General features: G+C 60.1%; 1 protein-coding gene across 1 annotated transcript in view; it reads right to left on the reverse strand.

Moving 5' to 3' along the window:
- MOB2 (MOB kinase activator 2) overlaps window positions 1-10,763 on the reverse strand; it is a 50,504-nt gene extending 39,741 nt beyond the window's left edge. Inside the window, exon 1 of the mRNA XM_060104333.1 lies at window positions 10,671-10,763. Within this exon, the coding sequence (XP_059960316.1) occupies window positions 10,671-10,687 (17 nt within the window). The 5' untranslated portion in view covers window positions 10,688-10,763. The remainder of the gene's footprint in view (window positions 1-10,670) is intronic.
- Between the last annotated feature and the right edge of the window lie 9,857 nt (window positions 10,764-20,620).

Below are 20,620 nucleotides of genomic sequence, written 5' to 3' on the forward strand. Positions count from 1 at the left end.
TCATGACAAGAGGACACATTTATTTTCACATGAATTATAAATGCCGGGAGCTCCTGACAGAACTCAGCTGAGCCCTGCACTGCTTCAGCCAAAAAGGTAGGAGGTCTTCCAGCGGGAACACGAGAATGTACTAGAAAACAAGGTTTTTTTTACCACAAGGCATTTCTCAGTCCCTGCTGCAGTGCCCATGTCCAGAGAAGCGCCTGGGTCTCACTCGGACAGCACAGAGCGGATGTGGGGCGGTGCAGCGCTCTGCAAACAGCACCCTGAGACCCAGGGCCCGCTGCAGGTGGCAACCCGGATCCAATCCGACGCTCTGCTTCGGAGGCAGGCAGCAGGCCGGGCAGGGAGGCAGCAGGGACAGCCTGCGTGATGACGGGCACGACCCGCGAGACCACCAGCGCATGCACTCGGTGCTTTTAATGCTCTATGGGGCGTGAGCACGTCTGCATCCCTGAAGCTAGTAAACCTGACCGCGGTCACAAGAACACCTGCCACATAGCAGGCACCTCCCAGAAAACATGTCCCAGCCAAAACCAGTCTGCAGGGCAGGGGCTGGGAGCCCCCCCTCCCCTGATCCGGGTGCCCGAGCTCGGAAAGCCATCGTGACCCCAAGATCACCTGACCTGCAGACGGCACACGGAGTGGGCGCTCAGCCCTCCTGGCCGGCGCCCCCTCCTGGGACCGGACCCTGCAGGGCTGATGTCCCGCAGCCAGCTGCCCACAGGCTGGCTCGGGGTGCCCTGGTGCCTGCCTGCCTGCTCCCGTGCCGAGGGAGCGAGGCTACCTGTGGGTCTGGGAGAGAAGACGAACACCCGAAATGGGAAGCACCTGCTACAGGTATCGTCGGGCGAGCAGGGCACAGGACCCTCGGCCAACAGAAAACACTCCTCTTGTGGCAGAGAGCGAGCCCTGTCCTGTGAAAAAGCCGCGGCCCCAGCGGTCCCCAGTGCACACCCCGGGTCGGTGATTCCCAGGAAGATGGGTAGGCTCAGCCCTGCACGCCCGCTGAAGCCCCTCCGGCCCCTGGATGCCACGCAGCTCATCCAGGACACGGAAGGAAAGTCACCAAGCATGACCCGCCCCACACTCTCAGCAAGAAGTTCCTCTGAGAGGACGCCAGCCCTCCGGGGAGGAGTGAAAGGCATGGCAGCCCAGGGGGTGAGCCAAGGCCTGGATTTTCTTCTTTTGACTCCTTTTCTGTTCATTCGTCACCTTCAACAGCTAAGAGAGAACAAGGGCAGTGGGACGGGGAAGAGGGTGGCGCGCGTGAGTGTTCTGCAGGGTTGGTGAACGCCAGGCTCGGGACAGCTCAGCCCTGAACTCCTGACGTGCAGAGCTCCCGAGAGGGGCCTGGGGGCATCCCAAGCTCACCTGGGCTCCTTGGAGGACGACACTGCTCCAAGCTCTCCGTGTCACCACTGCGCCCACTGCCTGCCATCTCCTCCACGGCCTCGGCAACCACACGCAGCCCCGACCAGCAAGGGCCTCCTGAACACTTCGTGATGGCAGCACGGATGGAATTTCTTTCCCAACAGAATCAACTAAACGGCGCACACAGCCCCCATGCCTGTGTGTGTGTGTGTGTGTGTGTGTGTGCACGTGTGTGGGCTCACACGCAGCCAGGAAGGAAAAGGGCAGGGCGCACAAGCTCTGGTCTGTCCCTACAGCCCTGCCCAGGCCACAGCCCAGAGACGCACACACAGGTCCCGGGGCTCTCCTGGCCCAGACACACGCACATGCAACTCGCTGTCCCACTGCTCACTCGGGCCTCCTGGTGCACAGACAGCCCCGACCCGTCTGTGCTCCCTGGTCAGGTTCCCAGCACAGCCGCACCCACCGTCCCCTCGTCTGCCAGCAGAACTCATGCCCGAGGGAAGCACAGCTGGCCGGGAGGGGCCGGTGTGACAGCACCCCCTGCCCGGGTTCCAGCAACTCCCAGTTCCTCTCTCTGCTCTTAGCTGTCTCTTTAAGAACAAGTCCTATCATCTTAATACTTGGGATTTAATACCGTTAAAGTAGAAAGCACTCACCCCAGGCATAAGAAGCTAGACCACGGAGCCAAGAGCAGGCCGACGATGCACTAGGGAAGCCCGCGCGGCCCGCGCACACGAGCAGCTCCCGCTCCAGCCCTCCCGCGAGGAGACGCAGACTAACCCGCACCTTCCTCACCTGCACTGCAGGATGCCGAGCAGCATCCCTGGCCCCCACCCACTAGGGGCCAGCAGCAACGCCCCACCACACCTCCAGGTCCTGCCCAGTGTCCCTGGAAGGTGAGACCGCTCCAGGTGGAGACCCACTGGCACGCAGCCCGCTCGTGGGGACGGCAACGGGAGGGTCCCTCACCTGATGCAGGGACCAGGTCCCGAGCTGCCAACGCACCAGTCCCTGGAGCCAAAAGTGGGCACGAGTCAGCGCTGGCCCTTCACAGGCACAGCCCGGTAGGCGAGGAAAGCAACTCGGTGCCCCAGGCTCAGTGTCTCTGGGTCCCTTCGCGGCATCAACGCGGGGCCACAGGAAACAGTCTGAGAAGAGAACTCAGCGCCTCAGGTCCCCCTCTCTGAGCAGCCAGAGACTCAGTTTCCAGCGGGCTGACGACACCCCGAGAGCGCCGTCTTCTCCCCGCCCACCGAGGCCAGCAGAGTGCAGGGGCCGAGTGCCCGCTAAGCCCACCTCTCCTCCGGTCCCTACCAGCACTAATGCACACGGGGACATACAAAGAACGCCAACCTCACCTGTCCTCACTGGCGGCCCCCCAGCCTGCGTCAGGGGCCTCTGGATCGTGTGGGACCATGCCCTCCACCCGCCCCGGCAAGGGAACTGGCTCCCTCCCACTCCTCCGGGGCACGGGTGGCGGGGTAAGGGACGTTATGAAGGCCACGAGCTGGGTCCTCCTGCCCACCCCACTCCCCATGCCTCTGCTCCCAGCCCCCAGCAGCTGTTAGGAAGGCCCCACCGAGATAAAGCTGCAGTGGTGGGGGCGTCCGGCTGTCTCCCGTCCGCCTGCTGGGCTGGGGGACCCCACTCAGTAAACATCACCTCCAGGCACCTCTGTCCCCCGCCCTGCCCGGGGGCCACTGGGCCGGCATCTCCATCTGTTGAATCAGAAGAGTCCTTGTAAACAAGTCACGGGTCTGTTTTGATGAGCAGCCAAGGAAGCCAAGCCGGGTTAAGCAGCCCATAGGGGTGCAGAGAAAGGGCCTGACAGGGAGAGCTGCCCCGAGGAGAGGCCTGACCCAAACCACTGAAAAGCACGAAGATCTCTGAGCAGGCAGTGAGCACTCTGGAGGCGCGGCGAGCCCCGTCCTGTGGGAGCAGCCCGGCCACTCCGAAGCCCCTGTCGTAAGGTTTCCACATTTTCCTTCCACTCAGAAGCCTTGGCTGAGGCGGTGAGGGCCAGAGTGGGCGCAGCCCCATGCCTCCAGACACTCTTCCTCCCTGAGGGCGTTCCCCGGGCCACGCTGAGGACCTGCTCGGGCCGTGACACCTGCTGAGCCAGCCTGGAAGTAGGGAAGGAGGAGTCCACACTCAGCTAGAGAACCCAGCGTGGAGGCCTCCTCTGCAGCCCCCGGCGCGCCCCGAGAACGCCCTCCCCGTGGGAGATAGGGCCCAGCATCACTTCTGAGAAGCCTGCAGGAAGAGGCTCTGCCCGGGGGTCTGTGGCTCCCATCAGCCTGCAGGCTGGCAGGAAGAGGGAGGCAGCCCCACCCTGTGGAATAAAAACTGCCACCGCCCAGAGGCCTATTTATTTTGGAAGCGTCTCACTAATGAGCAGCTGGGACAGGTGATAACCGCTTCCTCTATGCCCCTCTGCAACCCTCAGTCCTGAGGAACCCGGGGAACAGGCCAAAGAGGTCTGTCACGACCACAGCTGGACCGCACCAACGCGGGGATCCGAGTGCGGGATCTGAGGAGGACACAGCTGCTGGAGAGCCAGCCTGGCAGGCCAGGCCCGCGCCCTCTGCACATGGCCCTCTGGCAGCCCAGGACAGACTCTCAGTGCAGCAGGCATGGACCGACAGCAGGCCACCACAGCACCTTCTACCTTCCATACCGAGCTCCGCCATCCCGGCAGGAGAGGAGACACGAGGGGTGGCCAGGGCGCTCCCGCAGCACCCAGGGGGCGGGAGAGCGGACCGGGTGAGCCAGTTCAGGCCACGCCCTTCCCGCCACCCCGGGATCAGCGCCAGAGCGACACTCAGCACTGGCATCTGGTGGGGGAAGGTGGGTGTGGCACCACCAGGGGACCGGGAGCGGGCAGGTTACAGATGGAAGGCGCCATCGGCAGGGAATGGGATCAAGCGGCCTCCAGGGGGCCAAGCCCCTGACCCCTCGACCCCTCGCCTTCTGCCCAAGTCACCCTGAGAGCCAGACCTACTGCAGAAGCCTGGGCTGCAGGGCTGAGGGCAGCCGTGCATCGGGACACAGGGCTGGGTCCTTGCCACAGCAGCACTCCAAGGGCAGGGCAGAGGTGATACTGACAAGGTGGCCTGGGGGCCGCAGGGTGCGGAGCCCTTGCACTCAATTTTCATGCAGGCGCCGCCTTGCCAGGTAAGCCCCACCTCACTCTGAGGGGACACAGGGCCTTCTCCACGGTGGACACCTCATAAAATCCCACCACCACCCGCTGGGAAGGTTACTACTATGCCCATTTCACAGACAATGAAACTGAGGCTTGGCGAGGTAAAACAGGATGACTCGTGAAGCTGTAGTCGGGATACAAACCCCAAACCATCCAGCCCCCGAGCCCTGTTCCCATCTCTCACCTCCCCAGGTCTTAGCTCAAATGGCACCTTTTCAAAGATGCTCCAGAAGCCCTACTAAAATGGCTCTCGAGCACCCGCCCACCGGATTCCACCCTGCTTCCCAGCATGGCCTGGATCCCTCCGTGGGAGCTCCGCGCCTCCGTGCGGCATCATCCCCGGGACACACATGCAAACCACTGCAGGGAGGACGCACGCATGTTCCACCACGGGTGACCGTGCACAGCAGCTCTCTCCCACCGGCAAAGGAAACTTCTTCAAAGAGAAGAAAACCAGGCGACGAGAACGTGGCCACGGCCCAAAGCCACACGGCTCCGCTCAAACAGGACCATGGGTCACACGTGGCCCAGTCACCCACCAACGACCTCCTCGTCTTCTCCTTAAGTATCCGCATTCTATCCTCCGGTTCCAACTGTTCCTAGTCCCATGTCCCCAGGGTCCATCTCACAGAACAGCCCTGCACACCGCCGGGGGTACCCGGGCTGGGAGAAATCCTGTGCAGAAAGAAAAACAAACACGAGGAAGACAAAGAACGGCAGGCCCTCCAGCCAAGTCAGCTGGGAACAGCCCGCGCCACCGCCTCTTCCGGACACGGCCACTGCTGGCGGGGGACACGCACAGAAGTCACCGCTGGGCACTGAGACCAGCTCCCAGACCAGCCTGCGGGGCCGACGCACCCAACACAGGCAAAGAGGGTGCCCCGCCGAGCACACCTATGCCTGGGCTCGGCCTCCCTCCCAGGTCATGCAGGCCCGTCCCCGACAAAATCAAGAACGTGCGCTTGGGTGCGTCTAAGTTTCCAGGACCACAGCAAGGACAATGTGGGACAGGCTGGGACAGCGAGAATATCGACAGAGGCATCCCCACAGAGGCAGCCTCCAGCACCCACTCTAAGGAACCCCTCCCAGGACACCATGAGCTCTGGACAACAAGTCCAGCAGCCAGCGCCCCAGTGCCGCCCGGCTATCCCAGCATCCTGAGAAGAGGCCTCAGTGAGCCCAGCAGACAGTGACACCCGGGGATGAGAAGCCAGGACAGAGGCTGGAACAGGGCACTGCGGCTGCCCCGGGCCCTGCCCACCCCGCAGAGCCTCCCTGCGGTGCTCCGGTGGGTCCCTGGGGACACTTGTGCAAGGGTTCCCTGCAGACACCCCAAGCAGGAGGACAAATGAGAAATGACGTGTTGCCAAGAGTGTCCAGGCACGTGGGGCCCGTTCTGCAAGGGCTCCGTGTGACCGTGGCCCTCTTTAAAGGGATCTGAACGCACCCTGGCCCCAGGCAAGCACTGCCACACACCCAGGCCACAGTGACTGCCTGCCTGGAAAGCAGCTGCCCCTGCATGTGCCCTGCAACCACAGGTTCCAGGGCCCACTGGCCGCAGTTTTTCTCTTCGTGCCTCTGTGCCTTTGCGCATGCCGTTCCTCCTTCCTGGGCCGCGACCTTTCCTCCCTTCTGCTTGGAAAACTCCTGTGCACCCTCCCAAGCCGCCCTCCCGGCCTGTCCTCTGCCGCCCGCATCATTTGCTCCTCCTGCCCAGCCTGACAGAGCACAGACTGTCTTCTCCGTCGGGGACACTGATCCTGACCTCAGGGTCTGGCCCAGGACAGACGGTGAACGCCGTCGGGACTGGAGGTCTCCCGGCAGGAAGTGGTCCGGCTCACGGCTGGAAGAGGCTGGGTCACAGCAGCATCTTTCAGGATCAGCAAAAAGCAGGAACAATCCAGGTGTCAGTGGAGAGGCAACACATGCGTATCTCCACACCATGGAATATCATTTGTCAACAAGAAGGACAGCTGACACCAGCAACACCACCGATGAACCTTCACAACATGAAGCGAAGTGAACTGGTCACAGGAGACCATGTGTTGTGATTCCATTCCATTTCCATAAGAAATGCCCAGAATAGGCAAATCTGTAGAGATGGAAAGTAAATCAGTGATTGCCTAGGGTCGGGGAGGGAACGGGGAGCCACTGAACACGAGATTTCTTTCGGGGGTGAGGCCAACATTCTCACACTAAACTGTGGTGATGGTCACACAACTCTGTAATTTTACTAAAAATTACTTAATTGTACACTTAAAGCAAGTAAACTTTATGGTAGGTAAATTATACCTCAATGAGGCTGTTAAAAAAAACCCCAAAACCCTAGAGAATCGAGCAAGCTCAGCCTGTGTGCCTTCATATGGGATTTGACTGCCAGCCACCGCGACGCCCTCCCCAGAGGCCAAGTGCCAAGGGAAAGTCATCAACACCCGGTTCAAATGCCCGCAGAGGTGGCATGCACGGGGCTGGATCCCCTTCACCTGAGCACGAGATTCCTGCCGGCAGATCCATCAGGCCTGAAAGCCCCCGACCGCATAGCACACCCTGGGCACTGCCCAAGAATGCCAACTCCACCGCCCTGCGGAGTGAATCGCCAGGCCAGGAGGCCTGTCTCCTCTGGCCAGAGCCAGGAAGCCCTACCCTGCGCCTCACCCCACCTCAATCTGGCCCCGGGGAGGAAAGGAGGTGCTGACGTCAAGGCCCAAGCGGCCCCAGCAAGGGGCTCGCAGGGTGCGGGCTGGGCTAGAGGGCGCGGGCGGGCAGGTCCCTGCAAACTTCACCCCGTAGGCCCCCAGGAGTGGAGGAAGTGTGTTTCCTCTTCTATATTCCCAGATGCTGGCTGGGAAGCTCCTGGACCCAGCTTTGTCGGGTAAAATGTAAACCACACGCCTATCGTCCGCTCACAGATGCCTGCCACGGCCAGTTGAGGGCAGGACAAAAGGTCCCCCCAAACTACCACGCTCTGCGGGGTGGCTCCCTTCCTGCCCCAGCTCATGCAGCTTCTGCTCTGGGCAAGGGTGCCACCCTGTCAGCTGCTGTCCAGAACGGGTAGAACCAAGGACCCCAGAGGTGACCTACACAAGAAGCGCAACCCTTTTCAAGTTAGAAATTACTTTTGTAAAAACAGAGGAAAATAACTACCACACACCTAGGTGCTCAATGCCAAGCAGAGGAAACGTACAGTAAGATGACGGATGCGAGCCGCCCGTCGCAAAACTCTCCTGCAAGTGAGCTCCAGCAAAGTCCAGCAGCAAGCTGTAACATGCTGGCTTTCTTTCTAGTTTCCCCAAGCAGGCTTCCTGCAGGCCTCCCTTTCCTCACACACGGCAGGGAGACTGAAGATAAGGCTGCCAGCATTACTCAGCAAGGCCCTTACGGTGACAGGGAAGGTGTGGTCTCACTCGAACATCTGTAAACTGCTCTTCTGGTCATGACACTGATCAGAAGAGGAGGAGGAGGGCGCACCGTTTGCCACTACAGCTGAGCCCATACTTTGTCCCCCGTGACGAACAAATGCAAAGAAACTTCTTTTAAAAAGAACAAAAGACATTAAAAACATGAGAACTCTATTCCAAACAAACTGGTTGACACTGAATGATGTGAATTAATAAAAATATCAAGAAACAGTAAACAATCACACATTTCCTCAATTCTTCCAGGCTGAAACCTGGCTAAAGGATTGACTGAGGTCCCAGCGCTAAGCATGTACAGGGCGTCTGGCAGGAGCCAGGCCCTTCACACGCCGCCGGCTGGCTCTCCTCACAAGAGGGGCCAGGCGGAGTGGCAGGTGGACCAGAGTGGGAGAGCTGGGGTCTCTGCATCCTCATACTTCACAGCAGATACTCAGTAAACTTGTGGGAGGGACAGAGGGACACCGGGGCCCTCCCAGCCCTAGCATACTCAGACACCACCCTGGAAACATGCTCTGGACAAGATGAGAACTTGACTACTGAGATTGTTCCACTTTTTTTTTTTAAGGGGGGTGGTTCATAGTTAAGGAAATGTTACAGAATTCATGATTCACCAAGTCTGATATGCAATCCACCAAGTTTAAAAACATATGCACGAAGATAAGCAAACTCCATCCTAACCCCTCTTTGGAGATCTCTAGTTCCCTTTCAGAACTGCCTACTTTACATCCAGTCGGCAGCGAATGTTCCCTTCCCTCCGCAGAGACCGCAGAGGCAGCGGCTCCAAGCCCGTCCCTTTCAAAGCTGTCTTCCTCCAACACTGGGCCCGGCCTCCCCCCGACGGGGAGGTAAGGGCTCCGCTGATCTTACCCAGACAGCCCTGACAAGCGCCTCGAGAGCCAGAGCCTTCTAAGCCTACAGCTGTGGAAAATTTCTGGTTGTTCACCACGATGACAATGAAGTCCATAAAGCACAGACCTCAGGCAGTTAAAAAAACGGACTGCTGGTCAGTCTCCAGGCACAGAGTACCTGCTTCTTATGGACGTGAGCACATAACAACCACACACAGACAAAATACAGTCAGCTGCCCCCTCGGCAACCCAGCTGATCGGGCTGGTCCCTCCGACCCTAAGCCCTGTTAATTCAACTCAGCCAGTCAATAGCCTACTTCCCTGAAACCGACTCCCAGGAGGCCGGGTAGCCTCCAGAGCAGTCCCCCCCTGATAAACATAGAAAGCAAGCATCTATGGTTCAAAATAAAGCAAACACAGCTGTCTGCCCTCAACGCTTGGTGCCCGTGGGTTACGAAGGCCTCCTACAAACATCTCTCCTTACTAACAGTAACCAGCATCCACCAATGCCAGGCACTGTGGTAAACGCTCTAGAGGACCCTTCCACAACACCACGCTGCAAGGACCATGATTTCCACTTGACAAATGACTCTTTCAAAGCAGGTCTGGAGAAGAGTCACACAGCGAACAAGCAGTGGGGCTGGGACGGCAGTGCTGCCGCTGCAAGAAGCCAGGTGAGCGGCCCTGCCCCGCGGCTGGCCGCCTGCATCACCCACATGCCGCCCTCAGCCCTGCGCTCTGGCTCCAGGTCTACCCCGTCACACTCTGCAACTCTTTGGCCTCTTTTTTCATCCTTCACGCTGTCTGGTCTCCCCCTTCACTAAACTCCACCCAACCTGCCGGGAAGGATGGGTCTCATTCATGTCCCTGACTACACCGACAGCGCCCTCCACTCTGCTTACACCCCGAAAGGGCCTGACAGACACTGACACGAAACGTACATCGGACCTTTCACCTCCCTTCCCGGACTTCAGTGTCCAGACAAGCCCTTCCACCGGTCGAGGCCAAGGACACAGCAACCGCTTCCTCACTCCCACCCCAAGCTCCCGGAGTAACTAAACTCCAGAGGGGTGCTATACAAACCAGAGCTGGGCACAGATCGGATGGAGGACCACGCTACTGGGTGAAAAGTGCCAGCCCTTCTCGATCCTCAAAAAGTAAAAAAAAAAAAAGAGAAAGAAAAGAAAAAAAGTGATGTTTTTAGGGAGAATTACTTGTTGAAAACGACGTGACGTTCTATACGTTTATCTAACTTCCAGCAAGCCCAACACACACGCCGACGAGAGGGAGGGCCCAGCCCAGGCTCCGGTGCTGATGCTTCCTTCCTACCCCGCCCTGCGGCGGCCGCCCGCGGAGACGCCGATCGCACCCCGGCCCCGCCGACCTCGCCCCGGCGGACGTTGGCAGAGTTGGGTGGTTTTGCTTCTTTTCCCTCGTTTCTTAAGGGGCTGTTCTCTGCCGGCGTCAAAGTTATCTCTTTCCGAAACAAGTTCGCCGCGGCGACCGGCGAGAGCAGCCTCCGTCCGACCTCCCCCGCCGCCCGACACCCAGCGGCGAGGTGTGGCTGCCTGCCCGGGGCCGGCTCCCGGGACGCGACGCTCCGCGCGGGCGCCGACTGCAGGCCGGACGCGGCCCCGCTCCCGGCCCGGCCCCGACCCCGCTCCGGGGAGCCCCGGCCCCGCGCCCAACCCGGGGACGCCCCTCGCCGGCCCGCGCCGCCCGGCCCGACGCCCTTGACCGGTGCCGCCCGCGGCGCGCCCCGCGGCCCCTCCCGCGGCCCGGCCCGCCAGCCTCGCCACCCAGCCGCCCCGCCGCCCGACTCACCCCATGAGCCAGTCCATGGCTGCGCGGGGACCGCCGCGCCCGCCGCCCGACTCCCTCGGCCCTCAGCTCGCGGCGGCGGCGGCCGGAAGTAAACACTCGCTCGCTCACTCCCACACGCGCGCCGCGGGCGCCGAAGGAAGTGACGCGCAGCGCGCTTCCTGCTGGGAAACGTAGTCCGGGCCTCCCCTGCCGCCCCTACAGCCCTGTCCCCCACCGACCCACCTCCTGGAGCCTGCGCGGGGATGTCCCCTGACACCCCGGTATGTCCCCTCACACCCCAGGATGCCCCCACACACGCCGCTGTCCCCTCACACCCCGGGATGTCCCGCCACACCCCACTGTCCCCTCACACCTCACTGTCCCCTCACACCCGGGATGTCTCCCCACGTCCGGGATGTCCCCTCCCATCTCGCTGTCCCCCTGCTCCCCATACTGCCCCCTACGCCCTGGCCGCCCCATGTCGCCAGAACGCCGCAGCCCCTCCCCCCTCCTCGGGTCCCCTCGGCCACTGGCTTCTCTCCAGGCTCAGTAAGCTTCGCATGTCAGGCTGAGCCGTCAGCTGGCAGCAGGGGAAGTTTTCGGGGACAGGACCGGCATGGTGTTGGGCGCTCCCGGCTCGGCCAAAGGAGCGAGACTCTCTGAGCCCCGCGCCCTCGCATCCCAGCGGCCTCTCCCGTGACCTGAGCCCCACTCTCTGCCCGTCCCGGCGGCGGAGACCAGCCCGCGACACCCCTCCATCCAGCCTCCTGGCAGCCATGGGGCCCTGGACGCGGGGACAGTCAACGAGACAAACAGAGGTCTGTAGGGCGTCTCCTTCCCCAAGGAAGGAGAGAGCCTGGGGCAGGCGCTGGGCTTTGGTTGCCCTACAGGGCAGATGCCTGGAGGGACGGGTGCCTGTCCAGGGACCACATCGGTGGTGGAAGCCGCTGGCTGAGATCAAGAATGGAGGAGACGGTGCTTGGGACACATGGGACGCTTGAGACGGATGACACGCTGCGTCCCCACCCCACCCCCGCCCGCCCGCTGCCCAGTGCTGCTGCCCTTGGCCCTGGTCCCGCCCCACCCTACGGCCCCACCTGAGTCTCATCAGCTGCTGCCAGCTGTGCGGAGGTTGCCTCTCTCTCTCTGGTGCCTTGCTGATCATGAAGCTTGTGGGGGAAAATTGTGCACTTGACCACCAGCCACCTGAGATGAAATAATGAGGAAAGACAGAGGGACGAGGGGAAGTCCTGTCGCATGTCCCATCTCAGGGAGGAAAAGCACGCAGGTATGGGCCAGGGCCTTCGCCGCCACAGCTGGACAAGTGGCCAGGGTAGACAGTTAGGACTTTGCCTGTGGCCGGCCACTCTGCAGGTTGCATCTCTACCTAGGACAGTGACCCAGACCATTCTTCCCGAGGAGTATGAGCCCCTGGGGACCCTGCCTGCATCCGGCTGCTGTAATCTTCCCTAAACTGTTACCCAAGCTTCGGGCCACCCCCCAGGTTGCATCCATCTTCCTGCCCTGCGACCCCCCCCACCCCCCCTATCCCACGTCCCCACGGTAGCCTGGGCTTCGGGTCCCTGCTCTTCCACTTACTGGCTGGGTGACTTGGAGAAGTTGTTTAATGTCCCTGTGACTCAAGTTCTTTATTAGTGGAATGGGAATAATAGTGCCCTAAGAAACTTCATAAGGTCACAGGTGTAGGCTGAAGATGGGGAAGCAGGGAGCTATGACTCAGCGTATTGAGGGTGTGATCCCCCTGCTCAGGCTGCTCACCTGTGCTGAAGGTCCATCCCCCTTCCCCCAATGGTGGTTTACTGCTGGGTACACCCCACTTTATGGCTTTGTGTCACCCAGTCCATAATGGGCCATTCAGATCACATAGTCATGAGATGTCCCGTGGTCTTATGCACGGTCTGAAGTGGAGCCCAGTGGCAAGTCAAAACTCACATCTCAAAGAATCATGGTTTATTTTGTAAGAGGATGTGGCTTTGCTCCAAGACCCTGGGGCCCTCCTATCTCGTTCACCCGCTAGAGCTCCACAATCTCCACCAAGCACAACTGGATCCATTGAGTCATAAGTGCCAACTGGTAGAACTGCTTGTACTGCAGACTCAGCTAAATCTTCTCCTCAGTTTGGAGCACATTCAAAGCTGGCAAACCCTCAGGTCTCTTGCTAACTAGATAAGAATAGCACCCTGAGTGAGCACTGGTCAGAGATGATACGTTAACTGCCCGATGTCCATATCCTTTTCTTCTCCCTTCCTTCTCTTCCTCCTCCTTCTTTTTCCCAGCTTCCCATGTAGACAGGGTGGCCAATGAGATGGAAGTGAAATTGTTGGGTGGCTTCCAGGAAATCCTTTTTGTCTTTCCTCCCCACCCCAACCTGGCCTAGTCTCCTAGTTCTTGCCAATAATAGGAAAATGACGGCTAGAGCTTCTGCAGCCATCTGGGACCATGAGGCATGCTAATGATGGCAGAGCAGAAAGATGGAAATAATTTGAGTTCTTGCTGAAACTCTGGAACCTCCACAGCAGTCCTGAACTTCTTACCTCTGGACTGCTTTAATTGAAAAAATCTCAAGTCGCTGTTCTTTCCAGTTTCTGTTACTTGAAGTTAAAGACAATTGTCTGATTGACATATCCATCAAAATGTGTGTGTTCTTCCTAGTGTTGAGGTGCTCCAGGTGTCCTTCACTTTGGAGGGGATGTCTTGACATTCCAAGATTACTGAACCTCCAAAATTTCACTTAGGTGTGGCAAGTTCCTAAATTTTCATGGGATCTATCCCTTTGGCAACCATGTAGGTTATTATTTTTTTTACAACTTTATTGGAGTATAATTGCTTCACAATGGTGTGTTAGTTTCTGCTTTATAACAAAGTGAATCAGTTATACATATACATCTGTTCCCATATCCCTTCCCTCTTACATCTCCCTCCCTCCCACCTTCCCTATCCCACCCCTCCAGGCGGTCACAAAGCACCGAGCTGATCTCCCTGTGCTATGCGGCTGCTTCCCACTAGCTATCTACCTTACGTTTGGTAGTGTATATATGTCCATGACTCTCTCTCACTTTGTCACAGCTTACCCTTCCCCCTCCCCATATTCTCAAGTCCATTCTCTAGTAGGTCTGTGTCTTTATTCCTGTCTTATCCCTAGGTTCTTCATGACATTTTTTTTCTTAAATTCCATATATATGTGTTAGCATACGGTATTTGTCTTTCTCTTTCTGACTTACTTCACTCTGTATGACAGACTCTAGGTCTATCCACCTCATTACAAATAGCTCAATTTCGTTTCTTTTTATGGCATGTATGTTATTTTAGTGTCTAGAATATCACTAAGCCCTGGGCTGTGCAGCCTATCAACGGGACATCGTCCATATGATGGAACGGTGTGGCATCCTGACATAATCAGACTCTGCGTGGACTAAACCATGGTGGAGGGCGTAAGTGCTGATGTGACCCTGCAGTGAGATGGTGGAGGTGCACCCCTAACCCTGGCAAAGGACAGCTCACCGTTCCTGGTGCTCTTGGTGTGGGAGTAGGGTGGGGACTGTTGTACTGACTGGCTCCAGGAAGGATACCACATCTGGAAGGACAGGTGTAGCTGGAATCATCAGGGCCTTAAACTTGCAGTAACCCACTGTCAGTCACGGACAGGCCTCCTTCTCCTGCACAGACAACACGTGGGAGTGAAACTGGAACGTGACAGGACCTCTGCACCTTGCAGTTCTCTGATGGTGACACCAACCTCTGTGACTTCTCTGGAGATTCAGTTCTGCTTGTGGTCTGCTACTTTGCAGGGAGGTGGAACTGCAGGGTTTTCCACTTAGCCCTTCTTCCCGTTCATCCATCTACTTGGCAAATAAGTATTGCATGCCAACCATGTGCCAGGCCCTCTGTAGGTGCTCGGAATGCAACGGCAGACAAGACGGACAAGAAGTAACCCCCATAGAGCTTACAGACTAATGGGAGTACACAGTCAATGAAAAAAATCCAGACATATAATACTTTAGGCAGTGGTAAGCACTCTGGAGAATGATGACGCCAATGATGGGGACAAGGAGTTCTGGCTGTTACAGGTTGAATTGCGCACCCCTAACCCCTCAAAAGAGGTGTGTTGAAGTCATAACCCCCCAGCACCTCAAAATGGGACCTTATTTGGAAATGGAGAAATTGCAGATTGAATTAGTTAAGACAAGGTCGTAATGGAATAGCATGGGCACCTAGTCCAACAATGTCCTTATAAAAAGGGGCGATTTGATCACAAAGGGAAGATGGTGTGAAGAGACACAGGCCAAGGAGAGGCGTGGGCCAGAGGCTCCCCTCAAAGCCCTCAGAAGGAACCAGCCCTGCTGACACCAAAGATTTTGGTTTCCGGCCTCCAGAACGGTGAGACAACAGATTTCTGTTGTCATAGGCCACTCAGTTTGTGGTCCTTTGTTGCAGCAGCCACAGGACACTGATGCAGACGCCAACCCTCAACCTTGTCCTTTCCACCAGCCACCTGCCTATTGCCCAGATTCTGCCCAGGGGGCGCCTGGAGCTGTGTGCCAGCAGGGAGTTCCTGGGCAGGGAAACGAGGGACTTGGTTTTCCCAATTATGCTTTGCTGTAGACTGGGGACCCCCTGAAGGCAGGACCTGCGGCAATCCTCCAGAGGAAGTTGTCCTCCATTGTGGGGTGGAGGATAACAGTGACCACATGACAAGTCTCGCGGAGAAAGCTGACTCTCAACGGCGACCCCGGGCACAAGCCGAGCCCTGCTGGGTCCTCCTTCTCTTTCACTGTCTCTGGCCTGACCCTGTCTGTCCACCCCACAGTATGGGCAGTGAGCCCGCCTCTGGCTGCCTTCCCTTGTGTCCGACAGCCAATGGGGGACGTGGCCAGTCGGAGGTCCAGAGCATCCTTCCCAGTGCCGGGCTGCCTGGCCAGAAGGATACACTTTCTCCTACACCTCGGGGGCTGGAGAACAGTGGCTCCCTCTCGCCTCCTGAGCTGGTTCTCGTGGGTGGGACAGTCCCCAGTGAGGCTGAGGGTGAGCGACAGCAGCACCAGGGCAGCAGAGGGGGCCAGCCTCATGGGGCAGAGGGTCAGCATCGCTTGTCTCAGAGGAGCCTGGGGGTCTGCTCTGGGGAAGGCACCTCAGAAAACCAATCCCCTGGGAGCAGCAAGGTCCTCCCAAGGCATCGGCCCTTCCAAGCCTTCAGCCAATACTGCTGAGAATGCCCTCCTGCAGACCCGCGCTGCCGGGCTGGCTGCGCTACACACGCTTCTTCACTTCAGCCTCATGCCCTTCTGGGCAGTGATTGCAGGAAGGAGACCAGGGCTCCTAGAGGGACAAGAACTTGTCCAAGGTCCCCCAGTGAGCAAGTGGAGAGCTGGGATTCCAGAACCATCTGTTCCTAAGCCCACCGTCTTCCCACTACATTCTGCCTCACAGAGGGGCTCTCCTCCCTGGGACTTGAGAATGGTGGAGGACGTCACACGTGGGAGCAGCCCGCTCAGCGGCCCTTCTTTCTGGCAGTAGCAGGAGGGCTGAGCTGCCTTGGGAGAGCTTCAGGCTCCAGTGCCCCTCCCCCTGCCCCCTCTGTGGGGCATTTGGCTTAGGCCCTGAGGGAGTGGGCACTGGTGCTCAGGGCCAGGTAACCATAGAGACACCAGGAATCACTGTCACCTGGGATTACTTCTGGGGCACTTACCACTGGCCAGGGGCCATCCTAATGCTTAATGCCGGCGGCCCCTGGCCTCTCCCCTCCCCCCAGCCTCTGCCCTGTTCCATCCAGCCTTCCCCAGCTCGAGTCCCTGGATTGGCTGGGGCAGGACAGGCTAAGGACCCCTAGCCCATGGCCCCTGGCTGGTAGCAGTGAAAGAGCCAGGAGACTGGGCCGTCCTCCCAGCCCTGCCGCGAGCCAGCTTTGGCTCACCCTTCTCCATCCAATGGGAAGAGGCTACGAGATCGAGGGTCTCCAAATGCTAGATCTCCTAGTCTGCAGGCACTGCAGGCTCCCCGGAGAAACTTTGGGAATACAGATGCTTGGGCCCTGTCCCCTCCTTAGGGTCTGACTCTGTAGGTCTGGGTGGGGCCCAGGGATCTGTATTTGAAGGGGATCCTGAATGGCAAGCCGGATCAGGAGCCCTGGACCAGACGGCCCCTAGTGGCTTTTCCTGATCAACCTGCTGCCTGCTCTGATTTGTAAAGACCCCAGTTAGTCAGTGGGGGAGGCCGGCTCTGTGGCCATAAAACCTTGTTCCCAGAGCAGGTTTCTGAGCAGTGCCGTGAGCAAGGTCTGAGGGGCTTCCTGGTCGTCCTGAAGTGTGCGCGTCTACCTGCTGACACCCGCCGACACCCGCCATGGGCTGCACTGTGTCCCGCCCAAAATGATATGTCAAAGTCCTGACCCCCAGTGCCCCGGAATGTGACCTTACTTGGCAGTAGGTTCTTTCCAAATGAAATTAGTTAAGGTCATGAAGGTGGGCCCCAGTCCAATATGACTGGTGTCCTTATAAGCGGGATATTTGGACACAGACACACACACAGGAGAATGTCACGAGAACATGAAGGCAGAGATCAGGGACTCTGAGTGCCACGCGCTGCTGGGCAGTGGGGGCAGAGGCAGACCCCCAACGGAGGGGGACAAGTGTGTATATCTGCTCAGCAATGTGGGGGATTTGACTGAGGCCCTGCGCCTAAGACTGGGGGAGACATGGATGAGCATGGAGCACACTTGCAGACCAGGGCAGGGGCACCTTCCAGGGAGAGAGAGGGACTGGCAGAAGGAGGGTGCTTTGTAGGCCGCTCAGTGGAGGTGAGTGCGGGTGGGGGCCGATGGAGGAGACCAGAGACTGGAGGCCTGGACGTGGGCGTCACCATCCAGATGAGGGGTGCAGGGAGTGGGGCTACAGTAACAGTCAAGAGCCACAGCCTGTGTTGCTTACTGGAGGGCCGTGGGGTGAGGGCAGGGAAGGGAGGTGAGGGGGTGTGGGCAAGGGGCAGGGGAGGGAGCCGAGATGCCAGCTAGACTGTAGGTGGCACCCAGCATCCGGGCCTTTCCGGGTCTGAAGGCCAAGGATGAAATCTGGCTGGAGAAACGGCTGTGGCTGTTGACTGCAGAGCTGTCTCTGAGGGTGTGGCGGTGGGGCTGGGAGGCCCCGAGCAGGTGGAGGCTGTGGGCAGTTGAGGCTGCAGATGGGTCAAGGGCGAGGCCTCAGAAGGAGGGTGGGGCAGGGTGCCGTGGTGCTGGAGACCGCTGAAGACCCGAACTCCCAAGCCACGCTTTCCTCCCAGCCAGCAGGGCCCCCGGGATGTGTGGAGGCTGGGGGTCCCGGCCCGCGAACCGGCCGCCCCTCCCCGGGCGCGGGCAGCAGGTGGCGCTGCCGGGCTGCGCTCCCGGCTCCGGGAGCGCAGAGGTGGGAGCCCGAGGCCAGAGAGGAGCTCACAGTGCGCCCCCTGAGCGGGCAGGCCTACTCTCGTGTGGCTCGGCCCGGGACGCTGGGAAGGGCGCTCGCCTCGTCCCCGCCCGGCAGGTGTTTGCCCACCTGGGGCCGGACCGGGGGCGGGGGCGCGATGCCCCCGGGCTTGGCGCGAAGCAGGTGCTCACCGCACCCCCCTCCACTCGCGGCCCGGGGCGCGCGGAGGGGCGGGAGCCCAGGGGCAGCGGCGCTTTGAGGATGAAGGACGCCGTGGCGGGCCGGGCTGGCGGCGTCCGGGAGTGGGCGCGGCCTTCCCGGCGTGAGCTCAGTGCGAGCGCGCGGAGCACCCACCACACCCAGCCTCCCGGTCCCTGGAGCCCGGGGCTGGCCCGGCTGTGCGCGCTGGTAGGGTGGGGTCTGGGCTCCCACGAGGGGGACCCCAGGGGCCGGAGTGTGATGGGGGCGCTTCCGGAGGGCCCAGAGGCTGGCTGCTCCCGCCCCAGCCAAGAGGCTCTGGGCGCCCCTACACCTGGGCTGACGTCACCGCCCAGCGGGACAACCCCGCTCTGGCCGGTGGGGCCGCGCCCACGGTCCCCCCACTGGCGGTGCAGCCTCATCCTTACCCTCGGGGAGGAGCAGGGCAGCCAGCCACCGGTTGGGTGAGGTGAGGCCCCCGACCGTACCCTCCCCCACCCCGTCCTTCGACCCCAAATCCTGCCCTTCCTGGAGTTTCCTGTTAGGGTTGCCTCACGGGGAAGGGCCTTATCAGCTGCTCCCGCGCCACCGCCTTGTTCCTGATCTGCCCTAACGCCTGCCGCCCAGCTCCGCATAGCAGACCCCCAGCAGAGGGCAGGAGCAGAGGGACTGGCGCCTGGGTGGGGGAACCTCAGAGAGAGTGAGGTCTGAAACTAGGTCTGAAATCACTTGCAGGGGCGGGGAGAGGAGGGTAGATACTCAGGGAGGGAGCCCTGGGGTTCTCTCTTACCCCTCTGGGCCCACGTGGGGTCTTAGTCCTGCAGGCCTGTGGTTGCCCAGTATTGACCTAGATGTCCAGAGCCCGAGATACGTGGGACCTCCATAAGCTGCGGCGTGTCCTGGGGCAGGTGGGCAATGCCGCTGAGCCAGGGAGGTTCTGGTAGACCGGTTCAGGTAAAGGTGCAGGGGGCGGAGCCTCCTTCCTGCCAGGCCTAGTTTCCCCTGATGCCGGGTCCCTGCGGAGTGTGTGTGTGGGTGGGGGTGTTGGAGGGGTCTCCAGCGCCAGGGGCTTGGCTGGGAAAGGGGCGGAGGAAGGAAATCTCATTTCTGCCGGTCCTGGGAGGCAGCGGGAGGAGGGCCGCTCTGCCCTCAGGTCACCTGGGAGCCGAAGGCTGAGAGCCGGGCCGTCAGCTGTGGCCGGCACTGGTCACCATCCTGTCCCAGACCCCCCACCCCCACCCCGCTCTCCCCCGCCAACGTGGGCATTGGGCTGGCTGGACTGCACCCTGCTTTCCCAAATGTTTCCGGGTGTGAACACCCACTGGACGGTCGCGCTCTAAAATGGGGCTTTGTTTCCTCCCTTGGTGTCTGGCGCTCAGGCCCTTTCTCCTCCCGCCGCTCTCCAGGACTCCGGCCCCTCACCACCCACCCTCTCCCTTCCCCCCACTTCTATTTCAAGCTCTCCTTGGCTATTTATAGCTATGTCCGCCAATTGCGTCAGGCTGAGTCTGGCTTCCGCCCGCCCGGATGCCCATGGTGCCAACACCGCGATCCCGGACAGTAACCTGTCCTGCTGGGCCCCCGCGGAGGCCCCAGGTGTGCAAGCGGGGAGAGCGCCCTGCTTGGGGTTGGGGCGCCCGCGAGGAGCACCGGGAGCGCACCTGCTGCGGCGGGTGGGCGGGGTACCCCGCTTAATTCAAGGAAGGGACGGGGAAAGGGGCAGCTTTCCCTCTGTTCCCAGAGTTGCCCGGTTGGGCTGCCCTGAGGAAAGGTCTTCGCAGCTCTGGTCTCGCATGTGGTGTTTGCACAGAGACTGAGAAACCGAGGTCCGCCTGCCGCAGCCTCCCGGAGGCCTCCCCCTCCCCAGCCCCTCCTCCCGCAGTTCCCCAGGCCGGGACGTTTGAAAGCTGGCTGGGTTTTGAAAGGCTGGAGGGAGCTCCCCCAGGGACCTACCTAGAATTGGCCAAGCCTGGCCCTGGCGTTACCCTGACCCGCAACTTTTCTGTCTTTTTTTTGTGGGGGGAGTTCATTTGTCCTCCCCGCCCCCCTCCCCAGCTCTTGCTCTGGGAACTGGCCGCCTATGGCAGCCTCTTTCCCTCCCTTCTGCCCAAGACCAACTTTGGTCCCGTCCTCAGGGGGAGCCACTTCCCTCTTGCCCCCAACCCCTTCTCCCTTTCTAAAGTCATCATCACATAATCAGGGCCCCACCACTCCCTCAAAAAGACCCCATGTCTGGAGACCCCCAACCCCTGGGCCAGAAGCAGGTCCTGGGACTGCCTTTTACTAGTCTCGACACCCCTGCCCCTGCCAAGAAGGATGAGGTTTCTCCGGGGGCTCAGCCTGATGAGCCCCCACTGA

Source organism: Mesoplodon densirostris, chromosome 7 (assembly GCF_025265405.1).
Source record: "Mesoplodon densirostris isolate mMesDen1 chromosome 7, mMesDen1 primary haplotype, whole genome shotgun sequence".
NCBI lineage: Eukaryota > Metazoa > Chordata > Mammalia > Artiodactyla > Ziphiidae > Mesoplodon > Mesoplodon densirostris.